This window comes from Colossoma macropomum, unplaced genomic scaffold, assembly GCF_904425465.1.
Source record: "Colossoma macropomum unplaced genomic scaffold, Colossoma_macropomum, whole genome shotgun sequence".
Lineage (NCBI taxonomy): Eukaryota > Metazoa > Chordata > Actinopteri > Characiformes > Serrasalmidae > Colossoma > Colossoma macropomum.
In genome coordinates, this window is record NW_023494785.1 from 30,967,380 (window position 1) to 30,985,616 (window position 18,237).

Genomic DNA, 18,237 nt, shown 5'->3' on the forward strand with positions numbered 1-18,237 from the left:
TGGTAAATGTGATTTCTCTTTAATGTACGCTGAAGCAATCATTATAATGGAAAACAATACAGAAGTTGGTGTAATAGCACAGGGAAAGAGGCCACCTCTTAGTATAAACTACTTAACCTATATTTCAAACAAAGTTCTGGATGATCTACGCCATCCTTTGCAATATAAAGAAGGGGGCACTAGCAATTTGGCAGCTTAAGAAGGACTTTATCTAGCTGTACACAGCAATACAACTGTCTATACACAGACAATATCAAACAGTTCTTTACTTACATACAGGCTTATAGCATCATTTGCATATAAGCATCCGCTAAGCTGTAAAGAATTTATTTCATAATATCGCACGCCTGTTTTCTGATGAAGTTTCATGGATTGGTCCATGGAGGAGTGAAGTGGACCCTGTAATCTCAGTCTTGGAAAAATGCCCACACTGCCAGTACTAAGCACTACTACAATGCTCAGAGTGCTACTGTTATGCCAATAAAGTGACAAACGTTTGCAATTGCAGTCAGAATGTTTTAAATGGGTAATTCAGGAAGACACGTTTTCTATTTTTTTTTTATAACAGTTTGGAGAAATATGCACATCTTTTAGAAATCTTTAATCTGTTCTCATTAAACCAGCTCTAGGCCGTTATTATTCATTTTGCTGATTTTGACTCTCGGCTCTTCCCCTGAAAATGAACTTTTTAGTTCAACATTGCAAAGTTTTTAGCTCTAAAACCTACTGATCATAACTTTAATCTGAAAGTGGGAATTAACAGGCTTACTGCTGCTAAACAACCAGCAGCTGCAATGTGTAAATGGCAGATCAAGTCCTATATCAAGTCGATATCTTTCATTTTGTGGTGTTTAGTAACTGCAATTTTAGCACCAGACTGACTTTTCTTTCCTCTTTCCAGTGGATCCATATACAGCACTGTGCAAAAGTCTCAGGTACCTAACCAACCTATTTAAAACCATTTATGTGGACATGAACTGCATTTTTGCTTGAAAAACACCATGTAATTAGATAATTAGATGCAAATAAATGCAAATAAGCAGGAATGCAGTAGATTTCATGTTTGCAAAAACTTCTTTGATATCTTTTGAGCTTGTTAGAGGAACCAAACTTTGTTCCATCACATGCATACCTGATTAGAACTGATTACCCAAACTAGGTATTGGACAGCTGTTATTGGATAACAGCAAAAAAATAATGGGCTCCCTCAAGAAGAGGTATGGAAATGGTTAGGCTTACAAACTGACACAGATACAAATCATTACTTGTCGTGTTAATATCATTTGTGTTTATTCTAATGTTAGTGTTGTTGTGAGCAAAAAACACTTCCTAGCCAGAAAAATGGCTTTTTAAAAATAATTTTCTCAAGTGACTTTTGCACAGTACTGTATGTCTAATATAAGCTTCACCAGGCCATTAGAGAGAGCCTGGAGAACAGAAAACAGAACAAAAAACAGCACCAATTTTTTAAATAATTAGCAAAAGAGATGCATTACATAACTCACAGAAGACAATTTTTCACAACAGTCGTTTAGCTGCATAATGCTAATGGAGAATGTATTAGATGTGCACATAAATAAACCCAACATCCAAAAACAAAAACTAAATACTAAACACCCAGTGTTAAGGGTGAACTGAGAGGTACAGACGTTTGAAATGAAAGAGGACGAGGACACGCCACACACGTTTCCCCACTGATGTGCTTGTTTCCATGGATACCAGGTGAGTGACAACTGTGCACTGAGCTTCAGATCATCTGTTCTTTAAAAGAAATCAAATTTCCATTATACCTTATGATCTCAGTGGTTTGGTGACATGCAGACTAAGAGTGCATGAACAGAGATGCTAGAGACCAGTGAGCAGCACAGTGGGAGCTCTCAGCTGTGTACAGCTGTACAGCTTTGTTATGCCAAGTGTCTGCACTAGTTGGGTTACCTTGTCCATGCACTACTGCACTTTCTGTAGGCTTTAAGCTTGTCGCTGCCTCTGAACTGTTTCTGTATTGCACCACCGACAACAGTATGCCCTAAGAATGAGAGAACAGTCAGACAGTGGGTCAAAGTGTGTGTGTCTGTGTGCTTTTCTAGAGTGTACTAACATGATATACAACATACTTCACAGCATACATATGGGGATGAACTAGAACTATTGGGACAGATTAAAACAGAGGGCTGAGCAGATGAATAAATTAAAAGTCTGTGGGTCGCTGCTTACCCCGTCATTATATACACTTCTGTACAAACAATAAAAGTACTTTTACTTTTGCCCTCAGCTAGTGCTTAAAAGTAAACTATTTTGAAGCAGAGACTTCACTGAATGCATTAATAAAGGTTACAAAGTGTAAAAGAAATCTGTGTGTTTAAAACATCTGTTATGAGTTTAGCTTATTAGGAGATAGACAGTGTCACGAGATTTAAGCAGCTGAGTTGTCAGTGGCGAAGGCGACATGCATTTGTGAAATATTTTGCACATAAACATTAAAACAAACACTTTCTTTTAAGTAAAACACTTGCGATATAAGAAAATAAAGCCGGCTTTGACACTCTCTTCTTTAACTTTTATATCTCTTTAGGCCTCTTTGCTCCTTGGCCAAATACTTGCTCTCTTCCTAGACTCATGTATCAATTAATCAAGACAGATGCCAGATTTGAGTTATGGAGATTTACAGTGTGATAGCAGGGGACCAGCCACGGAGTACTGTTATGAAATCTTAAGCTAATGAAGACAGATTTGAAGAGAATATATAGGAAAAGTTATGAAGATTTACAGTGTGATTGCAGGGGTCCAGCCACAGAGTACTTTTTTGAAATCTAAGAATAATGAAGACGGACTGCACTTTGGCTGCTGCCCAGCACTCACCCCATGCTTCATATGTCTCTCAAAATAAAATAAACTAACCTTGCAAAAATGATTAAACTATAATGGATTAAACTCTCTTATGGGTACTATATTACTTCAGGTTACGTCCATAGTTCAGCCTCAAGGTAATATACAACAAAGCAGAATTTGGCACGATAGAAGAGCAAAGTTTGAAGAAAGAGAAAGAAAGTACAAGGAGGCAACAGTTACTGAATTCTACACAGGGTACAAAACCAGGAGAGGTCTAATCCTCTCTTCTGTATCTTTATCCATCCAGCACTTTGCACAGTCCAATCAGGAGTCAAAGTCTCTCCACTGGAATAAACACGTGTTTACAGGCCACCGGTGCAGGTGAAACCCTCTATCCCCCTTAGATGGCTTAATAACGTCATAATAAATCTTAATAAACCTTAACAAAGTCTTAATAACTCATCCTCTTATGCAATGCGTGGTGCAGAGCGGTCGTTGGTCATGGTCTTTTTCAGTTTAACTCCACGCCGTATAGCCAGAAGCATGGTGTCTCCCTGCTGTTCCTCCAGGTCCAGATCATCTAGTGCTCCCTCTGGCCCTTCCATCCCTGCAGCCGTGAGCTGCTGCCCAGGAGGCAGAGGAGGGTTAGTAGAGGCTTGACCACTCCAGGAAGCCACAGGCAGAATGCCCTCCTGTTCCCCGTCCTCGCCTAGCGTGGGGGAGCCCGGGCTGGCCAACTCCTCCACCTCCTCATTACTAGGAAGCGAAAAGCCCCCTGGAAAATCAGGCACAGTAGGGGTCACGACTGGAATCACAGGTGTTTTGATGGGGATGGGGCCAGCGCCACCTGTGGCTCTGCGGACTGAGGGTTTGGAGGAAGGGGTCCTGCGGATGGTGGCCACCCCGGGTGTGACTATGACCGGTCCTGGTGTAGATGGGAGGCCGGCAGTGGAGGCCGGGCGTTTGGCCTGGAAGAGCTTGCGGTAAGACTGGCTGATGTCACTGTTGCGTGGGATGGTGGATGATTTGTCAAAATCCTGCTGATCTGCCTCGTGGTCGCCGCTCACGGAAAAGTAGTCGTAGTCAGACACTGAGGGCAAGATGGAGGTGTGGATTGTTAGAATCCGTCGGAAAAGTAAGAATTATAGAACAGACTTTTAAAATCTGATTAGCTGAGCCACATCTGAAAATAATAACTGCGTTCCGTCTGGGGCCTCATGACTTAGTATTTAAAAAAACAACCAGCTAAATGTTTAAAACCAGCTAAATTATTAGATTAAAAAAAGAAAAAAGAAACTATTCACAGAGCTACACACATACCCTGAGAAGGGATGGTGTCCTCAGAGCAGCAGGGTGTGGTGGTCTGTGTGCTGTAGCCACTGGAGCACTGGAGAGAGTCCCTGCTGGACCGCTGAGTGTCCAGCTGCAGTCCACGAGACAGGGCCAGAGCCAATTCCTCACGAGCCTCCATATCCTCCTCCTATGAACACGCACACAAAGAGGGGTGCACACACACATTCAGAAATACTGCTTAGATATCCTCCATACTAACACTGCAAACCAAAAAATAAAAAATTAAAGAAATGTTACTCATTGAAAAGCTTTAAAGCTTGTGGGTTCTTGGATACTCGGGAATAGACCTGATATAGGATAGAATGTTCACAGGAGAATATGCCTCTGGAATATTCTCTTTAGTCTTTTCCAAAATTTGTTTTAGTATCTACAGGTTTATTGTTCCAAATCCCTGTATGTTGGACAGCTGACAGCTTTCTCTTTGCACTTTAATCAGCCTGAAGCTCATTTTCATTTCAGCAGAAGGGTTGCTGAGGTGTTTCAGACTCTTAATAGTGGTATTTTGATTTCATTCAGATATGCATCTTTAATTGCAAGCCAGTTGATCTCTAAACTAAAACTGAGATTTAGATGCTGTAAATTCAAGCTGACTGACCTTTGGTGGGGGACCCATGCTCCTGGCCTTCTGGCTGTCCTCGGGGAGAGCGGAGCCTGGGCTCGGCTGGAGAGAGGCGTTTGAATCCGCGGCCTCCTTTGGCTCCTTTTTCTTTCTCAGTGTGTTCACCATGGGCTGATCATATGGTCCTGGCTTAGCCCAGTCCTGCAGCCAGTACAACATTCAAGCATTACTCATTCAACTAAACTGCAGGGTAGATCAAACATCTACTGCATTCTCAATACTGATCACTAGATGGCACCATTAATCTGTGTTACATCTATTGAGGTGCAGATCTTGTGAAGTATCCGGTTATGAAAGGCTAAATCAGCGGTACTAAGTCCTGATCCTGGAGATCTACCACCCTGCAGGGTTTAGCTCCAACCCTAATCTAATACACCAGATCCAGGTAATGAATGGCATCAGGAGCATCTGAATATTAGAGCCAAAGTGTGTTGTATGTGACCTCTGCAGGGTAGGAGATCTCCAGGACCAGGATTGGGCACCCCTGGGCTAACTACGGACTTTAATACCAGCATTGCTTTGGAAGCATTTACCCAGTGTGTGAATGGCTGTTTGAATCCTGTCTTGTTTGTCTAATCAAGGTCCCATAAGGCTGTTCTCTGCTGGAAAAAAATAACTGACATTCCACTCTGGTGGCTTTACATATCCAGACAACACTGTGTCACTTGGAAGTTGAAGCTAGTTCCATGAATTTGCCAAAAACATAAAGCCAAATAATCCAGGGGGACTTCAGTGGCTTTAAATTAAAAACTTGCCTAATTATACTGTGAATGGATAAACTTTTTAAATTCAGTATAATTTCTCAATAGGTCAGGCAATATGTGCAATATGCATTTTTAACCATAATTAAACATTTGAGGGAGGAAAAGAATATTTAATTTCATGATTTTGACCATGATGATTTCACTAAAGATGAGTGTATCAGTGCTGCCCTCTAGGGGAGACTACTGCGTACTAATCCACACGGCAACCTCATCTTTGAGGAACAAAAAATAGCCGGAAGACAACTGGATGCGATGAAGGGAGTGAGAACTTAAGGGACGGACGAACCTTCCAACTGGGGATCTTGGAGGATGGGGGGAGCATGCCGGGACCCAGCGTGCAGTAATGGGGGTAATCGGGCAGGAGGCCAGAGCCTGGCCTTGACCATGACCTCAGCGTGGATGAGGAGGAGGAGGAAGATGAGGAGATGGAAGAGGAAGGAGGGGGGAGGAAGGGGAAGGCCCCTCCGGAGACCCCACCGGACAGGTACGTGGACTCTCCAAGCCCATAGTGATCGTAGCCATTGGACAACTGAGGGCATGCGGCGGAGTGGACGGGATAGAACCAGACACAAACAACAAACAAAACAGGAAAGAAAAAAACAACACACAAATGAATGAACAGACAAACACATAAGATGACAAAAGGCAAATAATAAGACAAATAAGGTAAAATAAGGGGCAGGGTCATCATACTGCAGATAATAACAGACGAGGTGCAGAAAAACAACCCTTGACAACTGAAACAAATATGGAGTACATGTGTGTCCATCAGCACAGATTCCACACTGAAATGCAGTGAGAAAATACTGAAGGAAGGGGATAAAGCGTCTGGTAAGTGAGTGGTCCCACTGATGAGAAAGCCAATAAGAATAGCTCCAGTGAGGAGAGGGCCAACAGCGAGTTCACCTTTTCAGTGGAGGCGGAGGCCCCGGCTGAGCCGAGGGAAGTAGGAGAGCTGCACTCGCTGACCGATTGACACGTCTCGGAGGCATCCGATGAGCCAGAGCTGGAGGTGGTCTGCAGCATGCACAGCAGACAGAGTGACAGTGGGAAATACATACACAGCGTGTAAAGAGATCACAGCATACAGCCAGCATGAAAGGAATAAAAAGAGAGAGAGACAGAGACAGACAGACAGACAGGGTAAGGGAGAGAGCATAGAAAAATCCACACGTTAGGCACTATGCAAAAAAGCAGCAGAAACGCCAGGCAGAGTTAGTGTGGCTGAAATCAGAGTAAACAGCTGCATTAGAGTAGGAGCAAGCCACAGGGCTCTGCTAATTCACATCTGTCAGGTTCTTGGAACAGAGAGAGTGAGTGGGGGAAAAAACAGACATCCAAGCATTTAGGAGCACGTGTGAGCTGGAGAGTCGACCGCCAGAGTGTTTTCTCTTGGCCTGCGGTGAGCGTGGCGGTGGCGGCTGGCAGGAGCTCCGAGCCTCGTGCTGTGATCTGATTTAGAGGCTGGATGATACTCGACCCTGTATGATGGCATTGCTGGCGAAGGACCTGAAACCGCAGCCCCAGTCTTTGGAGAAACCAGGAGCTGGTTTTGCCAAAGCAGAGCTTCCACTGTGGTCAGCCCTCTAACCACTTTTAGCGAGGATGACCTCAGCATCTTCCGCCATTCCCAGACCGGCATTTCCAGAGGGAGTTCAGTGAGGCCGCTTTAGGAGGCCGTAGGACGCCTTCAGCCCGCGCAGCGATCATGAACTGGAGCAGCACAGACCGCTGGCAGACACTGTGACACATTTTGCGGGTGTCTGGCTGAATTGCAGGGCTTTTTCAACAGGGGGGGGAAAGTAAGCTCTGCATAATTAGACTTTAGAGTCAAAGTTGGCTATTCATACTCATCTTGGACCAGCTACACTCTTTCAAAACTTAAAGGCATAGCTTTAACCAAAATGTTAAAGTGACTAACAATGACCAGAAGCTGGTCAGCAGTTAGCATGGTCATTCACGCCTCAACAGCTTCCACTCACTGCTAGCCAGATTAGCATCTAGTTGAACTTTTCCTTTAAGGTTCTCCATTACTGCAGAGCTGGACTCAGATCGTTCGCAGAGGGTAAACTCTGCCAACTACACAATAAGACTGGCTCTCCTGAGGGCTGGCTGTGCCTCATGGGAAAGTGGAAAGCGTAGCCTGGGAGAGGAAATGGAAGAGCACAGCTGGACACCCTTTGGCTAGATGCTAACTCACTCCTAAATTAATGTAAATAGTTAGAGAATGACTGTGGATAGAACTACAAACTACAAGATACCACCTGCATGTGAGGTTCTGAGGTGGAATTTACTTTAAGACCTTAGAGATGAAGGATCAAGCAGGACCTGGGGGCTCTCTCACAGACTGTGGGATGAGGGGGCGGGATTGGGATTCTCTTTCCTATAATCTTTCAAATGTCGACAGGGGAAATACACTCTCCTTAGAGTGGGAGAGAGTACATGAAATACAGTCAGTATTTCCAAGGTGCATGACACATAACCAATATGAGCACCATAAGGTGGTGGTGTTAGTTTACCTTTTCTGGAGGCGGTAACTGAACTCTTACCTGTGGGGCGGAGTCAGAGGGCATGGGCGAAGGCGACTTGGACTGGAAGGCGTCGTGTGAGACGAAGCCCGAGTCATGGGAGGAGACGCTGGCGAGACGGACAGGGGCCTGCTGCGGCAGAGTGGAGCTGCGGTAGCGATAGTGTGGGGAAGGGGAGTGAGAGTGCGAGCCACTGGAACGCGAGTCACTACTGTTCACACTGTTCAGACTGCTGTTAGAGACAGGAAGGGGGCAGGGCACAGGCAGGAAGTGGGACAGAACAGAGGGGAGGGAGGGGAGGGAGACCGGGAACCATTAACACTCCACACAAACTCAATGCAGCAGGCAAAAATAAAATAGGAAAACCAAAACATAACCACAACGTGAGGCATGAAACATGAAACAAACAAAAAATACTTGCTTCCCTTTGGGAGGGTTTCAATTAATCAGGTTCAGTCTAGCATGTCTACCCATAAAGTACTACTATAGTGCATATAGCTAAAAAACCTACATAATCTAGACAAGTGTTTCCCAACCCTGGTCCTGGAGGCCCACTGTCTAGGACATTTTACACACCCACTTCAACTCAGTAAGAGGTAGTTGGATCAGGTGAATTGGGAGCAGGGAAAACAATAACAGTGGGCCTCTAGAACCAGGGTTTAGGCTTCAAATGTAGAGCTGGGGCCACTTATTGATTTATCAATAACAACTGATAATGAGCATGAAACCATTAAGCAGAATTCATCACTTTTTTTCTTTCCATTGTTATGCATTAGTGCTCTGTGCTCTGATCCATTACTGGAAACTCTAGTCCTGGTTTTATGGTTTTACTATATTAATACACACAGCAGTGAGTCAGAAGCAGATTTTTCATTCTTAATTATAATTTAATGTTTAGTCATTATGAGGTCTTTTCACATTACAAATTAATTTTTGCAAATTTAACATGCTTAAACCTTCACATCAAGTCCTATGCACATTTTCTTTTAATTGTAAACTTGAGAAACATACAAAAAGAAGAAGAAATGGATTCATCAAGAAGTAACAGGAATGGAGCTCTCATTTTTCTTATAGCCTATGCAACTCAAAAGACGCAGATACTGGTTAACAGCCCATTCTGCTAATATTAAAAGATTCATTACAGAGAATGGGGAGTTCCATTGACCAGCAGTGCCCCAAAAGCTCTACAGCAGCATGTGCAGTGGAGCTCGAGGCTCTGCTTTAGCTCAGTGTCAAGGCACCAAAACTATTGAACAAACTAAAAGAGAAACCATGGGCTCTAAAAGGGAAGATGCCATTCGTATTCAAGTAGTATTCAGCTAATATTTAAAACTTTGTTTTGCTCTATAAAACTCAACTCATGACTGTGAAAAGGCTTTAGGGCTCTGTTACCCCCTCTGCCGAAAATTAAAACTGTCCTAGATGTACTAAATATGTAACTACAATATACTCATGGTTGTAAACAATGAAAAATAATTATACTGTCAATATTTATCGATAATTTACTGTGTTTTTTTGACATTGCTCATCATCCCAGCCTTATTCAAATGGACCAAAATGTAATTTCACATAAGCTGTATGTTTTCTTATTTATACAAGTTGTTAAAACCTAAGAAGGCCAAGAATGGCGGCCTGCAGAACATCACTGATATTATACAGGATAATTACTGTGTGCCCTGATTGATATTTTTAGATACTGCTCTAAAATCAGGGCTCTTGGCAAATGAAGCTCCTAAAGTCTCTTCATACCCAGTGAGAAAGAAAAGTATTGCCAAAGGGAAGAGCTTAATAGTGTAATACATCAACATAAAAAGAGACAAGAAATAAAAACCAGGAAGGTGAAGATTGTCCACCGTAGTGTAATGCTACAGCTTTCACCAGTTAGAACCGCGTGATCTTGGGTAGTGCGACTAAATCGTGAGGACTGACGATAAACAGAGAGCAAAGACAAAGCAACGCAGGCATCATCACACAAACTGTTTCTGTATGGAAACAGTTCAACGGACCGTATGACAAACAGTGCATACAGCTGGACACATATAGGGTGGAAGGGGTTGGTCAAGGGCATCTTAATGCAGAGATTTAAAATACAGGCTATTTCATTTAATATGTCTTGAACAAAAATCCAGCACCTCTGATTCATACATCTCATTTACCTTCCAGTTCAAATTGTAAAACGTTGATGGACTTAAATTAGTATTCGTTTTATATAACCACAATTGTCAAACTTCACAACAATTCAATACGTGCAACAATCCAAGACACTTGAGTTAGTTAAATCATGTGATAAAAAAATGTTCTTTATATTCAACACTAGGAGGCACTGTGAGCATTTCTTTGCAGTGAAGTGCTTTTTTGACTGTTTCAAGGCCAGTTGTAAAAAAAAAAACAAAAAAAAAACAATTTGTCATGCTCTTAAAGATTTCACATTAGTGAGAAACCAAGTAATATGCTTACCTGCACATACTGGACTTCCTGGACATAGTGGTGCTTGGAGAGGAAGGAGGGGTTTGGTAAGACCAGCTGTAATCCGAACCCTTCAGGTCGTGTATGACCTATGTGTGGCAGACACAAACGCATGCAAAAGACAAGCTTTATTGCTGTTTTCCAGTGAACTGCGTATTACTGCAGGAAAATATTACTAAGTTTAAAGCTAAAACCAACTTAAGATCAGCAACCCATAATAAACACTAAAGGCTTTTTAGGTTTCCAAGGTAAGATCACACTGGTATTTATTTTTTAATATTCATTTTTAAAAGTCCAAGCATCTACTAATTATCAATGTTCTGATTGAAACCCAGCAGAACAAACAGAAACAGAAATTCTGTGTCAGAACAAAAGCTGTCACAGGCATGGCTTATCTGCCCCCGACCTTGAACAAGCCTGTCAGAGTTTGACAGTTAGTCGAAGTATCACGTAAAGGAAATGATTAGTCACCGACTATCCAGTTCTTCCACTGTGACTACAGACTGATTTGCACGATCCACTGGCAACCATGATACTACTGATGAAAGATGACATGTCAGGTGAAGCCAGTTTACGAAGGGTGACAAAAGGACATCTACTGTACCTACATAACAGAATTCCATTCTGTCCATATGAACAAATAAAGCTAAAACAACCTTTAAAAAGGGAGTTTTACTTGCACAGAAGAGAAACTACACTGTAGATTTAGGACCTACTAAAAGATACAAGGAACCATATCTGTTCCTTAAAGTTGTTAATAATTTATTACATGAGCATAACATCTTCACAGGGTGGTTTATCTATTAAAGTGAAAATGTTTATGGACTTGCTGGCAAATGAACAAACCTGTTCACTTGCAGGGGGCAGTTTGTGGGGGTCCATGGTCAGAGCTTTGAGGTCATCAGCAATGGTCTGCAGATGGATGATCTCTCCCAACATGGACATCTCTTCATCCTGACAGAGAGATAACAAGACGTTTCAGTTCAGAACATTACATCTGAACTAAGCTGCATGCCTGAATCATCCTGATGTCTTGCGGTACGCTGCACTGATGTGGCTGCTTAATAAGAGCCATATGTTTAAATATAATAAATATAACATGTTTAGATGTTTGATTAGTTTCTCAGTTTTCAATCATACCCTTTTCATAATACTGCTGGAGTCTGACCATTAACCACTAAAAAAAAGGTGTCACTTCTCGGGTACTTGTCTAACTAAAATCATCAAGTATAGTTTTTAGATTATGCTGCAGTCTCTTTTATGCAAGCTAACCCTGGACTAATACTGCAAGTGAACCTCATGGTCTCCGCCTACTTACCACCACAGGCCGGAGCATAGCTACAAAGGTACAGAAGCGTGCTCTCTCCTCGATCAGCGCCTTCCGCACTGCCTGCTTTTCAGTTTCCTCCAACAGCAGGTATTTATCGTTCACATCTTGGACGGCGCTGTCCAACTGTGGCTGGATGTCCCCTCTCCCTGCAACGAGCAAAACAGCGCTCACATAACCAATCAGTGATTTTCAGCCCATGTCTAAGGGGTTGCAATACACCTTATGGAACACATTTGTCTTGGGTGAGTTCAAGAAACCCATGTATCTGTCTCAGAGTGAGACTACTGAGCTGAGACCTGCTTTTGGATTTAGTCTTATTTACTGACAACGTGTGTGTATATATATATATATATGTGTATATATGTATGTGGTAGGAGTGGGCAATATGACAATATTTTATCGCTATCATGGTAAGTTATGTCACTACACTTTTCAGAGCACATTGTGGATATCGTCAGTGCTTAAAACACTAATTGTATGTTTTATCACAAAGTGGGCGTAACTAGATCAGTTTAACTGGAATTAGTGCAGTGCTGTATGTTAAACACTGAATATAAATCACTGTAGTTATAAGTATATTATTATTATAGTATTTTATATGTGGCACTACAGGTTCTGTTTTGTCTGTTTCAACATATTAAATCACAAAAAAATAAAGAAATATCGTAACTTGTATTATGAATCGTGAAAATGTCTTGAAGGTATCGCCATATAATATTTTTGCCATATCACCCACCCTTACATACAGGTTCCAATCCATTTCTGCCAACAATATACTGTGGTGTGTGAAAGTCAGAGAACACCCTTTCATTTATCCAATTTCCAGTCAAAATAAGTTTTTCATTTTTACAGTCTCAGAAAAAAGCAGAAAACAAACACTATTAACATAAAAATTACACAAAACCACCCAACACTAAGCATAACATCAAATCTACTGGTATTTGTCTACTACTTGGTTTTTGTGCACCGTACTGCCAGTTTAACTTTTCCATGCCAACAAAAGCTGTTCCCAAAGCAGTCACTGATAATATGTTCCTCTTCAAAGAGACACTAACAATCACACAAGCAACTACCCAAACACACCTTAGCTGCCTTATTAATTTCTTTGTAAAGTCAAAGGAAAATAAGGGACTTTCCAAAACTAGAGTTCAAAAAAATATTTAAAAGTTACTTAAAGCTTTCATCTTTGAGAAAAAGGAGAAAAATCAAGCTCCACTCTTGCTTCCACAAGTGTTTTTGTCCATCCTTCCACTGTGAGAGGACAACTCAACACTATGGGTCTGAAAGGATGTGTAGCTGTAATGAAGCTGTTACTGAGAAAAGGGAATAGATAAAACAGAAGAACATTTGCACTAGAACACCATTACTGGACATCTGAGACGTGGAGTGTGGTTTTATGGACTGAGTCTAAATTGTAATAGGCATTACTTGGATTGTGCAACCAACTTCTAAAACTGAACTTGTGGTGTGGAAAAATATTCTTGCAGAAGAATGGAAGCAGAAATTAAGGCAAAGGATGAACACGCTAAATACTGAAAGAGTGGCCTATATTTAGTGGCTGAGACTTTTGTGTAATTTTCTGTTAAACATTTGTTTTCTGCTATTTTTGCAGTATAAGAATAACTTGTACTTTTCGACTAGAAAACAAAATGAATGAAAGGGTGGTCTCTGACTTTTGCACAGTACTCTATGTAACACAGCTGTATCTCTTCTTTGCCTGCAAAATGTGCCCAAAGTCTTTGTGGCCATGTCTTACGACACATATGGTTAAGTTTCTTGACTTGGGCCTTGATTACACACTCAGAAATTGTAAGGCTGAACCTGTGTCCCCCATAATCTTCTATTGAGACCAAAACACAGGGCTTATTTCCAGTAAATGTGCACATATATGCATCTTTATAGCACTTGTCGAGGCCTGTTAGTCTATTTTTAAAGCATTTTCCTGTAGATAATGTTGTTTTTATAGTGTATAGATTTTAGAGCAATATAAATGTTATAGTGTTTAATGCTGACATGTTTAATGTTGACATGTTTAATGTTGACCTTCTACTATTACTGCTTGGGCCATGCCATGGTATAAACATCTCTTTATATCTCTAAACCTCTACTGAAACAGAGTGCTTGTTAACTTCAGTGGTAACTTCAGGAATGGCCAAATTGGTGACCTGCTCTTAGGCAAAACACCCATCATTAAGGTCTAAGAAACCCACTATAGCATCCATTTCAGGAATCTCCCTCTAAATTCATGGCTTTGTGGATAGAGAAAGAAATCTCACTGTAGTGGTCACAAGTAACCGAAATATTGTTTTTTTATTATTGTTTGATTGTCAGTGGTGGATTTTCTTTGCATAGTTTGGGCTACTTATTCAGAGACATATTTAGATAAGACTGATAATGACACGGCACAGAACAAACTAAGGCACAGCTTCAAACTGTCCTGTCATACTTGTACCCAACAGAAGCTTCTCAAGTCACAAATACATAAATAAATGGCATCACTTTGTCTGGAGTGGTTTAGTCTCCATCCTCATTCTTAGAAAACTAAAAGCTGTGGCGCTACTGAATTCTCTCTTGCCGATGGAATGCAGCCTCCAGCTTTCCCAAAGCCACTGTTACGACAGTTATTTTGATGAAACCCAGATTTTCAGACTAAAATAATAAATAAAACAATAAATCACCAACACTACAAAAGTGTCTTCAGGAGCTGGTTTGCTGTATGATCTAAACGGTTGCTTTCAATTAAGTGTGACCAAAACACCAGTAAAATAAAAGACAGTTGGAGCCAAAGAAGTGGCAAACCACTGTGTAGTCTGTAGGAAATTAGTCTTCATTTGGAGACAATATAAATAAGTGCAATTTGTGACACTCACATTAAATCCTCCCAATTCTTGTGATGTAAAAGCCCTCCAGACAATCACACTGAGCATATCAGACATATGGAACCTCTCTAACAAACAAACTGGGTTGCCTGATCCACATGCAAACATGGCAGGTTAAAGGCTAATGAGACGGACACAGAGAAGCCTCTCATACATGGAACACATGGGATTGCCATATCCTCATGCAAGCCCCTAGTTTATTAAAAAAAAATAAATAAATAAATAAAAAAACAAAAAAAGAGCAAAGTTGCCACCCATACATAAAACACACAGGGTTACCATATCCACATGCATGTGTGAGAGCAGGGTAAACAGCAAGAAAATATTAGTGCTACCAATTAGGAAATTGACAACCTGCTCCAACACCGAAATTCAGGAGACACTCTGGAACATTTTAATTTATGCTTTTTAATACATTTAATAAAAACTACGCTGTGATAAAAACACTTACTGTTGATAAAACAGGACAAAACTGAGCTTACAATAAATAAACAGCTGCCATAAGCTTTTCTTAATTATTACTACATATATCACATTATATGCCTATGAAATCCATTGTCCTCAACAACAGAAAACACATGGTCATCCAAGGCAATGTTTTTTTAGTGCACTGTTTCCCTATCATTTATTTTTTTTTCTATTTGATGCATATTGCATGTTAACTAGGATGTCATGTTTTCAAGTGGTATTAAACCTTTAGTGGAATTCGTGGTTGTTCTTGTCGATACTCAGTATGAAGAGAGATTACAAATCACTTGTCTAACGTCCCTCCAAAAAAAAAACAGAAAATAGTTCCTGGCAGCTGATCTGCTGCCGCTTAAATTGTCTAAACTCATCTGCATTGACCGGCACATTAGAGCAAAAGAAAAACAGCATTTTTGATCACTATTTCTCATTTTGATTTCTAGTGAATTATTTGTTAAATATTAGATTCTGACACTTTGTTGTATGTTTTTAATGGGAGGGATTGGCAGAAACTTTTTGCCTTTACTCTCTTTCAGTGAAAATTCAGTGCATCCATAAATATCAGTAAAAGTTACAAACGAAGAAAGGTATTTGAACTATTTTTACCATACAAATATTCTATTTTTACATGAATAGCATTTGAATATCCCAACAAGGATAGTGTTATGAATAAAAGACATAAGTAGGCAAGGTTTAACATGCATTAAGCACATGCAACTAATACAAAATGGTGACTCAAACCTGACAGTTTGGTCAATCAAGTGATTTATCATTGTGTTTTAGGAGTATGTGAATTAACAGGCTGCCAGCTGACCCACCAGACAATGACTCAAAGTTAAACAACTTACACCTTAGAAAAAAAAAAAACATCTTTTTGTTTCCATACATGTAGGTGTTACCATTTCACTTAATGTAGGACGCAACCACACTCTTTGTGGTTTGGTGTTGCATGCTCAAATACTTATTTAAAAATGACAAGATAATACATGATTTAAGTGTTTATTTCAAAGTACCACGCCTCATTCAAATACTCAGTTAAACAAACACTAAGATGCATTCTGCATCTCTGAATGACCACATAATTATTCCATACTTATGCCACATGCAGGATGGCACAGCAGTCCTCTGGATAACTGTCCAGATGTGGATTTCATACCAGCTGTGGGAGTAAGAGGATAAGTTAACCAGGGAAAATTCACACTTGGTATGTGCAGCTTGGTATGAGAGACCCTGTTTATGCTAGAAGACAAGTGGGGTTGTCTGTGAAATAGAGAGAAAGATCGCTCTCACTTATACACTGTCTTCTTCTTTCTTTCTTTTGCTCCTGCTAAGGAAGGTAGCAGCCCCTTGCAGTCAGATTCCGCTGTTTACGGGATGCATTTGGAGGCAGCGCTCTCCTATCTCAGATTGCAGAAGTTGGGAAATATAAGTCAGAGAGTGCAGGTTGGATTCCAGTCTGCTACAGTTCAGGCCATTGGCTCTGACTCTGTTGCGTTTTTAACTTCTAGTGGCTTAAGAAAGGCTCATAACATGATTTTTTTAAATGTTAATTACAGTAATCCTCATTACAAAGACTGTTTGAGTAGCTTGGGTTATTTCTATGGCTCTCTTGCTGGGTGTGCATGCCATATGCCTGTGACTTAACATGCCCTCTTGAAAAGCGTGCTTTTCTGAGATTATCCTCTGTGGACTTTGTTCACATGAGTGATTTACATTTCCCGTGATTGCGGCCTTCTTCCACTTTGACCCTCAGGGTCAGAAAAACACATTTGTGAGGGCCACGAGCAAGCTATCAGCCATGCTGAAAAACTGTTTCAGACGAGGCAGACACAAAGCTGAATAGCTCTCTCAGAGTGTAGCAGTGGTGTGTGATATTCACATTAACCTCCTGAGCGTTTCACGTACAGATCACACAGGCAAACAGCGACCTAACTGTAAAGATCACTTTGTCTTTAAGATAAAAGTGACAAACAGTACTTTATTTGGCTACATTTACCAAAGCACAACCCCTCTTAAAGCATTTGTATGGCAAAAGGTTTTGGCAGTAAAGCAGTGGCAGTAAATTAATATGATTTATTAGGCTAAGAGATGTAAAAAAGGTGTTACTGAGGAACATTTCATTGAAACAAAGGCTACCCTGATCACCTGGAGGTTGGTTGTGTTTTACATTATATGGACAAAAGTTTTGGGACACATCTCTTAATCACTAAATTCAGATGTTTCATTCAGGCCCATTGCCACAGGTGTATAAAATCAAGCACGTAGCCATGCAGTCTGTCTTTACAAACATTTGTAAAAGAGTCATTCTAAAGAGCACAATGAATTTAAGTGTGGTACTGCAATAGAATGCCACCAACGAAACAAGTAGTTCGCAAAATTTACACAGCCACTCAACCACGAAGTGGCAGATCACGTACGGTTACAGAGTGGGGTTGCCGAGTGCTGAGGAGCATAGTGCATAGTCGCCAACGCTCTACTGACTCAATAACTGTAGAGTTCCAAACCTCCTCTGGCATTAACATCAGCACAAAAACTGTGTGCCAGAAGCTTTACCTCATGGCATGGATTTCCACGGCCGAGCAGCTGCCTTACATCACCAAGCACAATGCCAAGCATCAAATGGAAGTGGTGTAAAGCACGTCACCACTGGACTCCAGAGAAGTGGAACCATGTTCTGTGGAGTGACGAATCACGCTTCTCTATCTGGCAGTGTGATGGATGAGTCTAGGTTTGGCGAATGTCAGGAGAACATTACCTGCCTGACTGGATTGTGCCAACTGTAAAGTTTGGTGGAGGAGGGATAATGCAATGGGGTTGTTTTCCAGCGTTTGGCCTTGGCCCCTAAGTTAAGTGAAGGGATATCTTAATACTTCAGCTTAACAAGACATTTTGGATAATTGTATGCTTGCAACTTTGTGGGAACAGTTTGGGGAAGACCCTTTTCTGTTCCAGCATGACTGAGCCCCAGTGCACAAAGCAAGGTCCATAAAGGCATGGCTGGGTG

At 41.1% G+C, this 18,237-nt stretch overlaps 1 protein-coding gene across 2 annotated transcripts in view; it reads right to left on the reverse strand.

The window, feature by feature from the left end:
• The window catches only part of LOC118821717 (protein MTSS 1-like), a 67,962-nt gene continuing 49,725 nt past the window's right edge, over positions 1–18,237 (reverse strand). The window contains exons 7-15 of one of the 2 annotated variants that reach the window (XM_036590454.1): positions 11,878–12,035; positions 11,406–11,513; positions 10,551–10,648; positions 8,115–8,325; positions 6,472–6,582; positions 5,852–6,094; positions 4,778–4,942; positions 4,150–4,309; positions 1–3,919 (exon numbers count right to left, since the gene is read on the reverse strand). In XM_036590454.1, coding sequence (XP_036446347.1) covers positions 3,297–3,919; positions 4,150–4,309; positions 4,778–4,942; positions 5,852–6,094; positions 6,472–6,582; positions 8,115–8,325; positions 10,551–10,648; positions 11,406–11,513; positions 11,878–12,035 — 1,877 coding nt within the window. In that variant the 3' untranslated portion in view covers positions 1–3,296. The remainder of the gene's footprint in view (positions 3,920–4,149; positions 4,310–4,777; positions 4,943–5,851; positions 6,095–6,471; positions 6,583–8,114; positions 8,326–10,550; positions 10,649–11,405; positions 11,514–11,877; positions 12,036–18,237) is intronic. The other variant, XM_036590457.1, reaches the window with a different exon arrangement.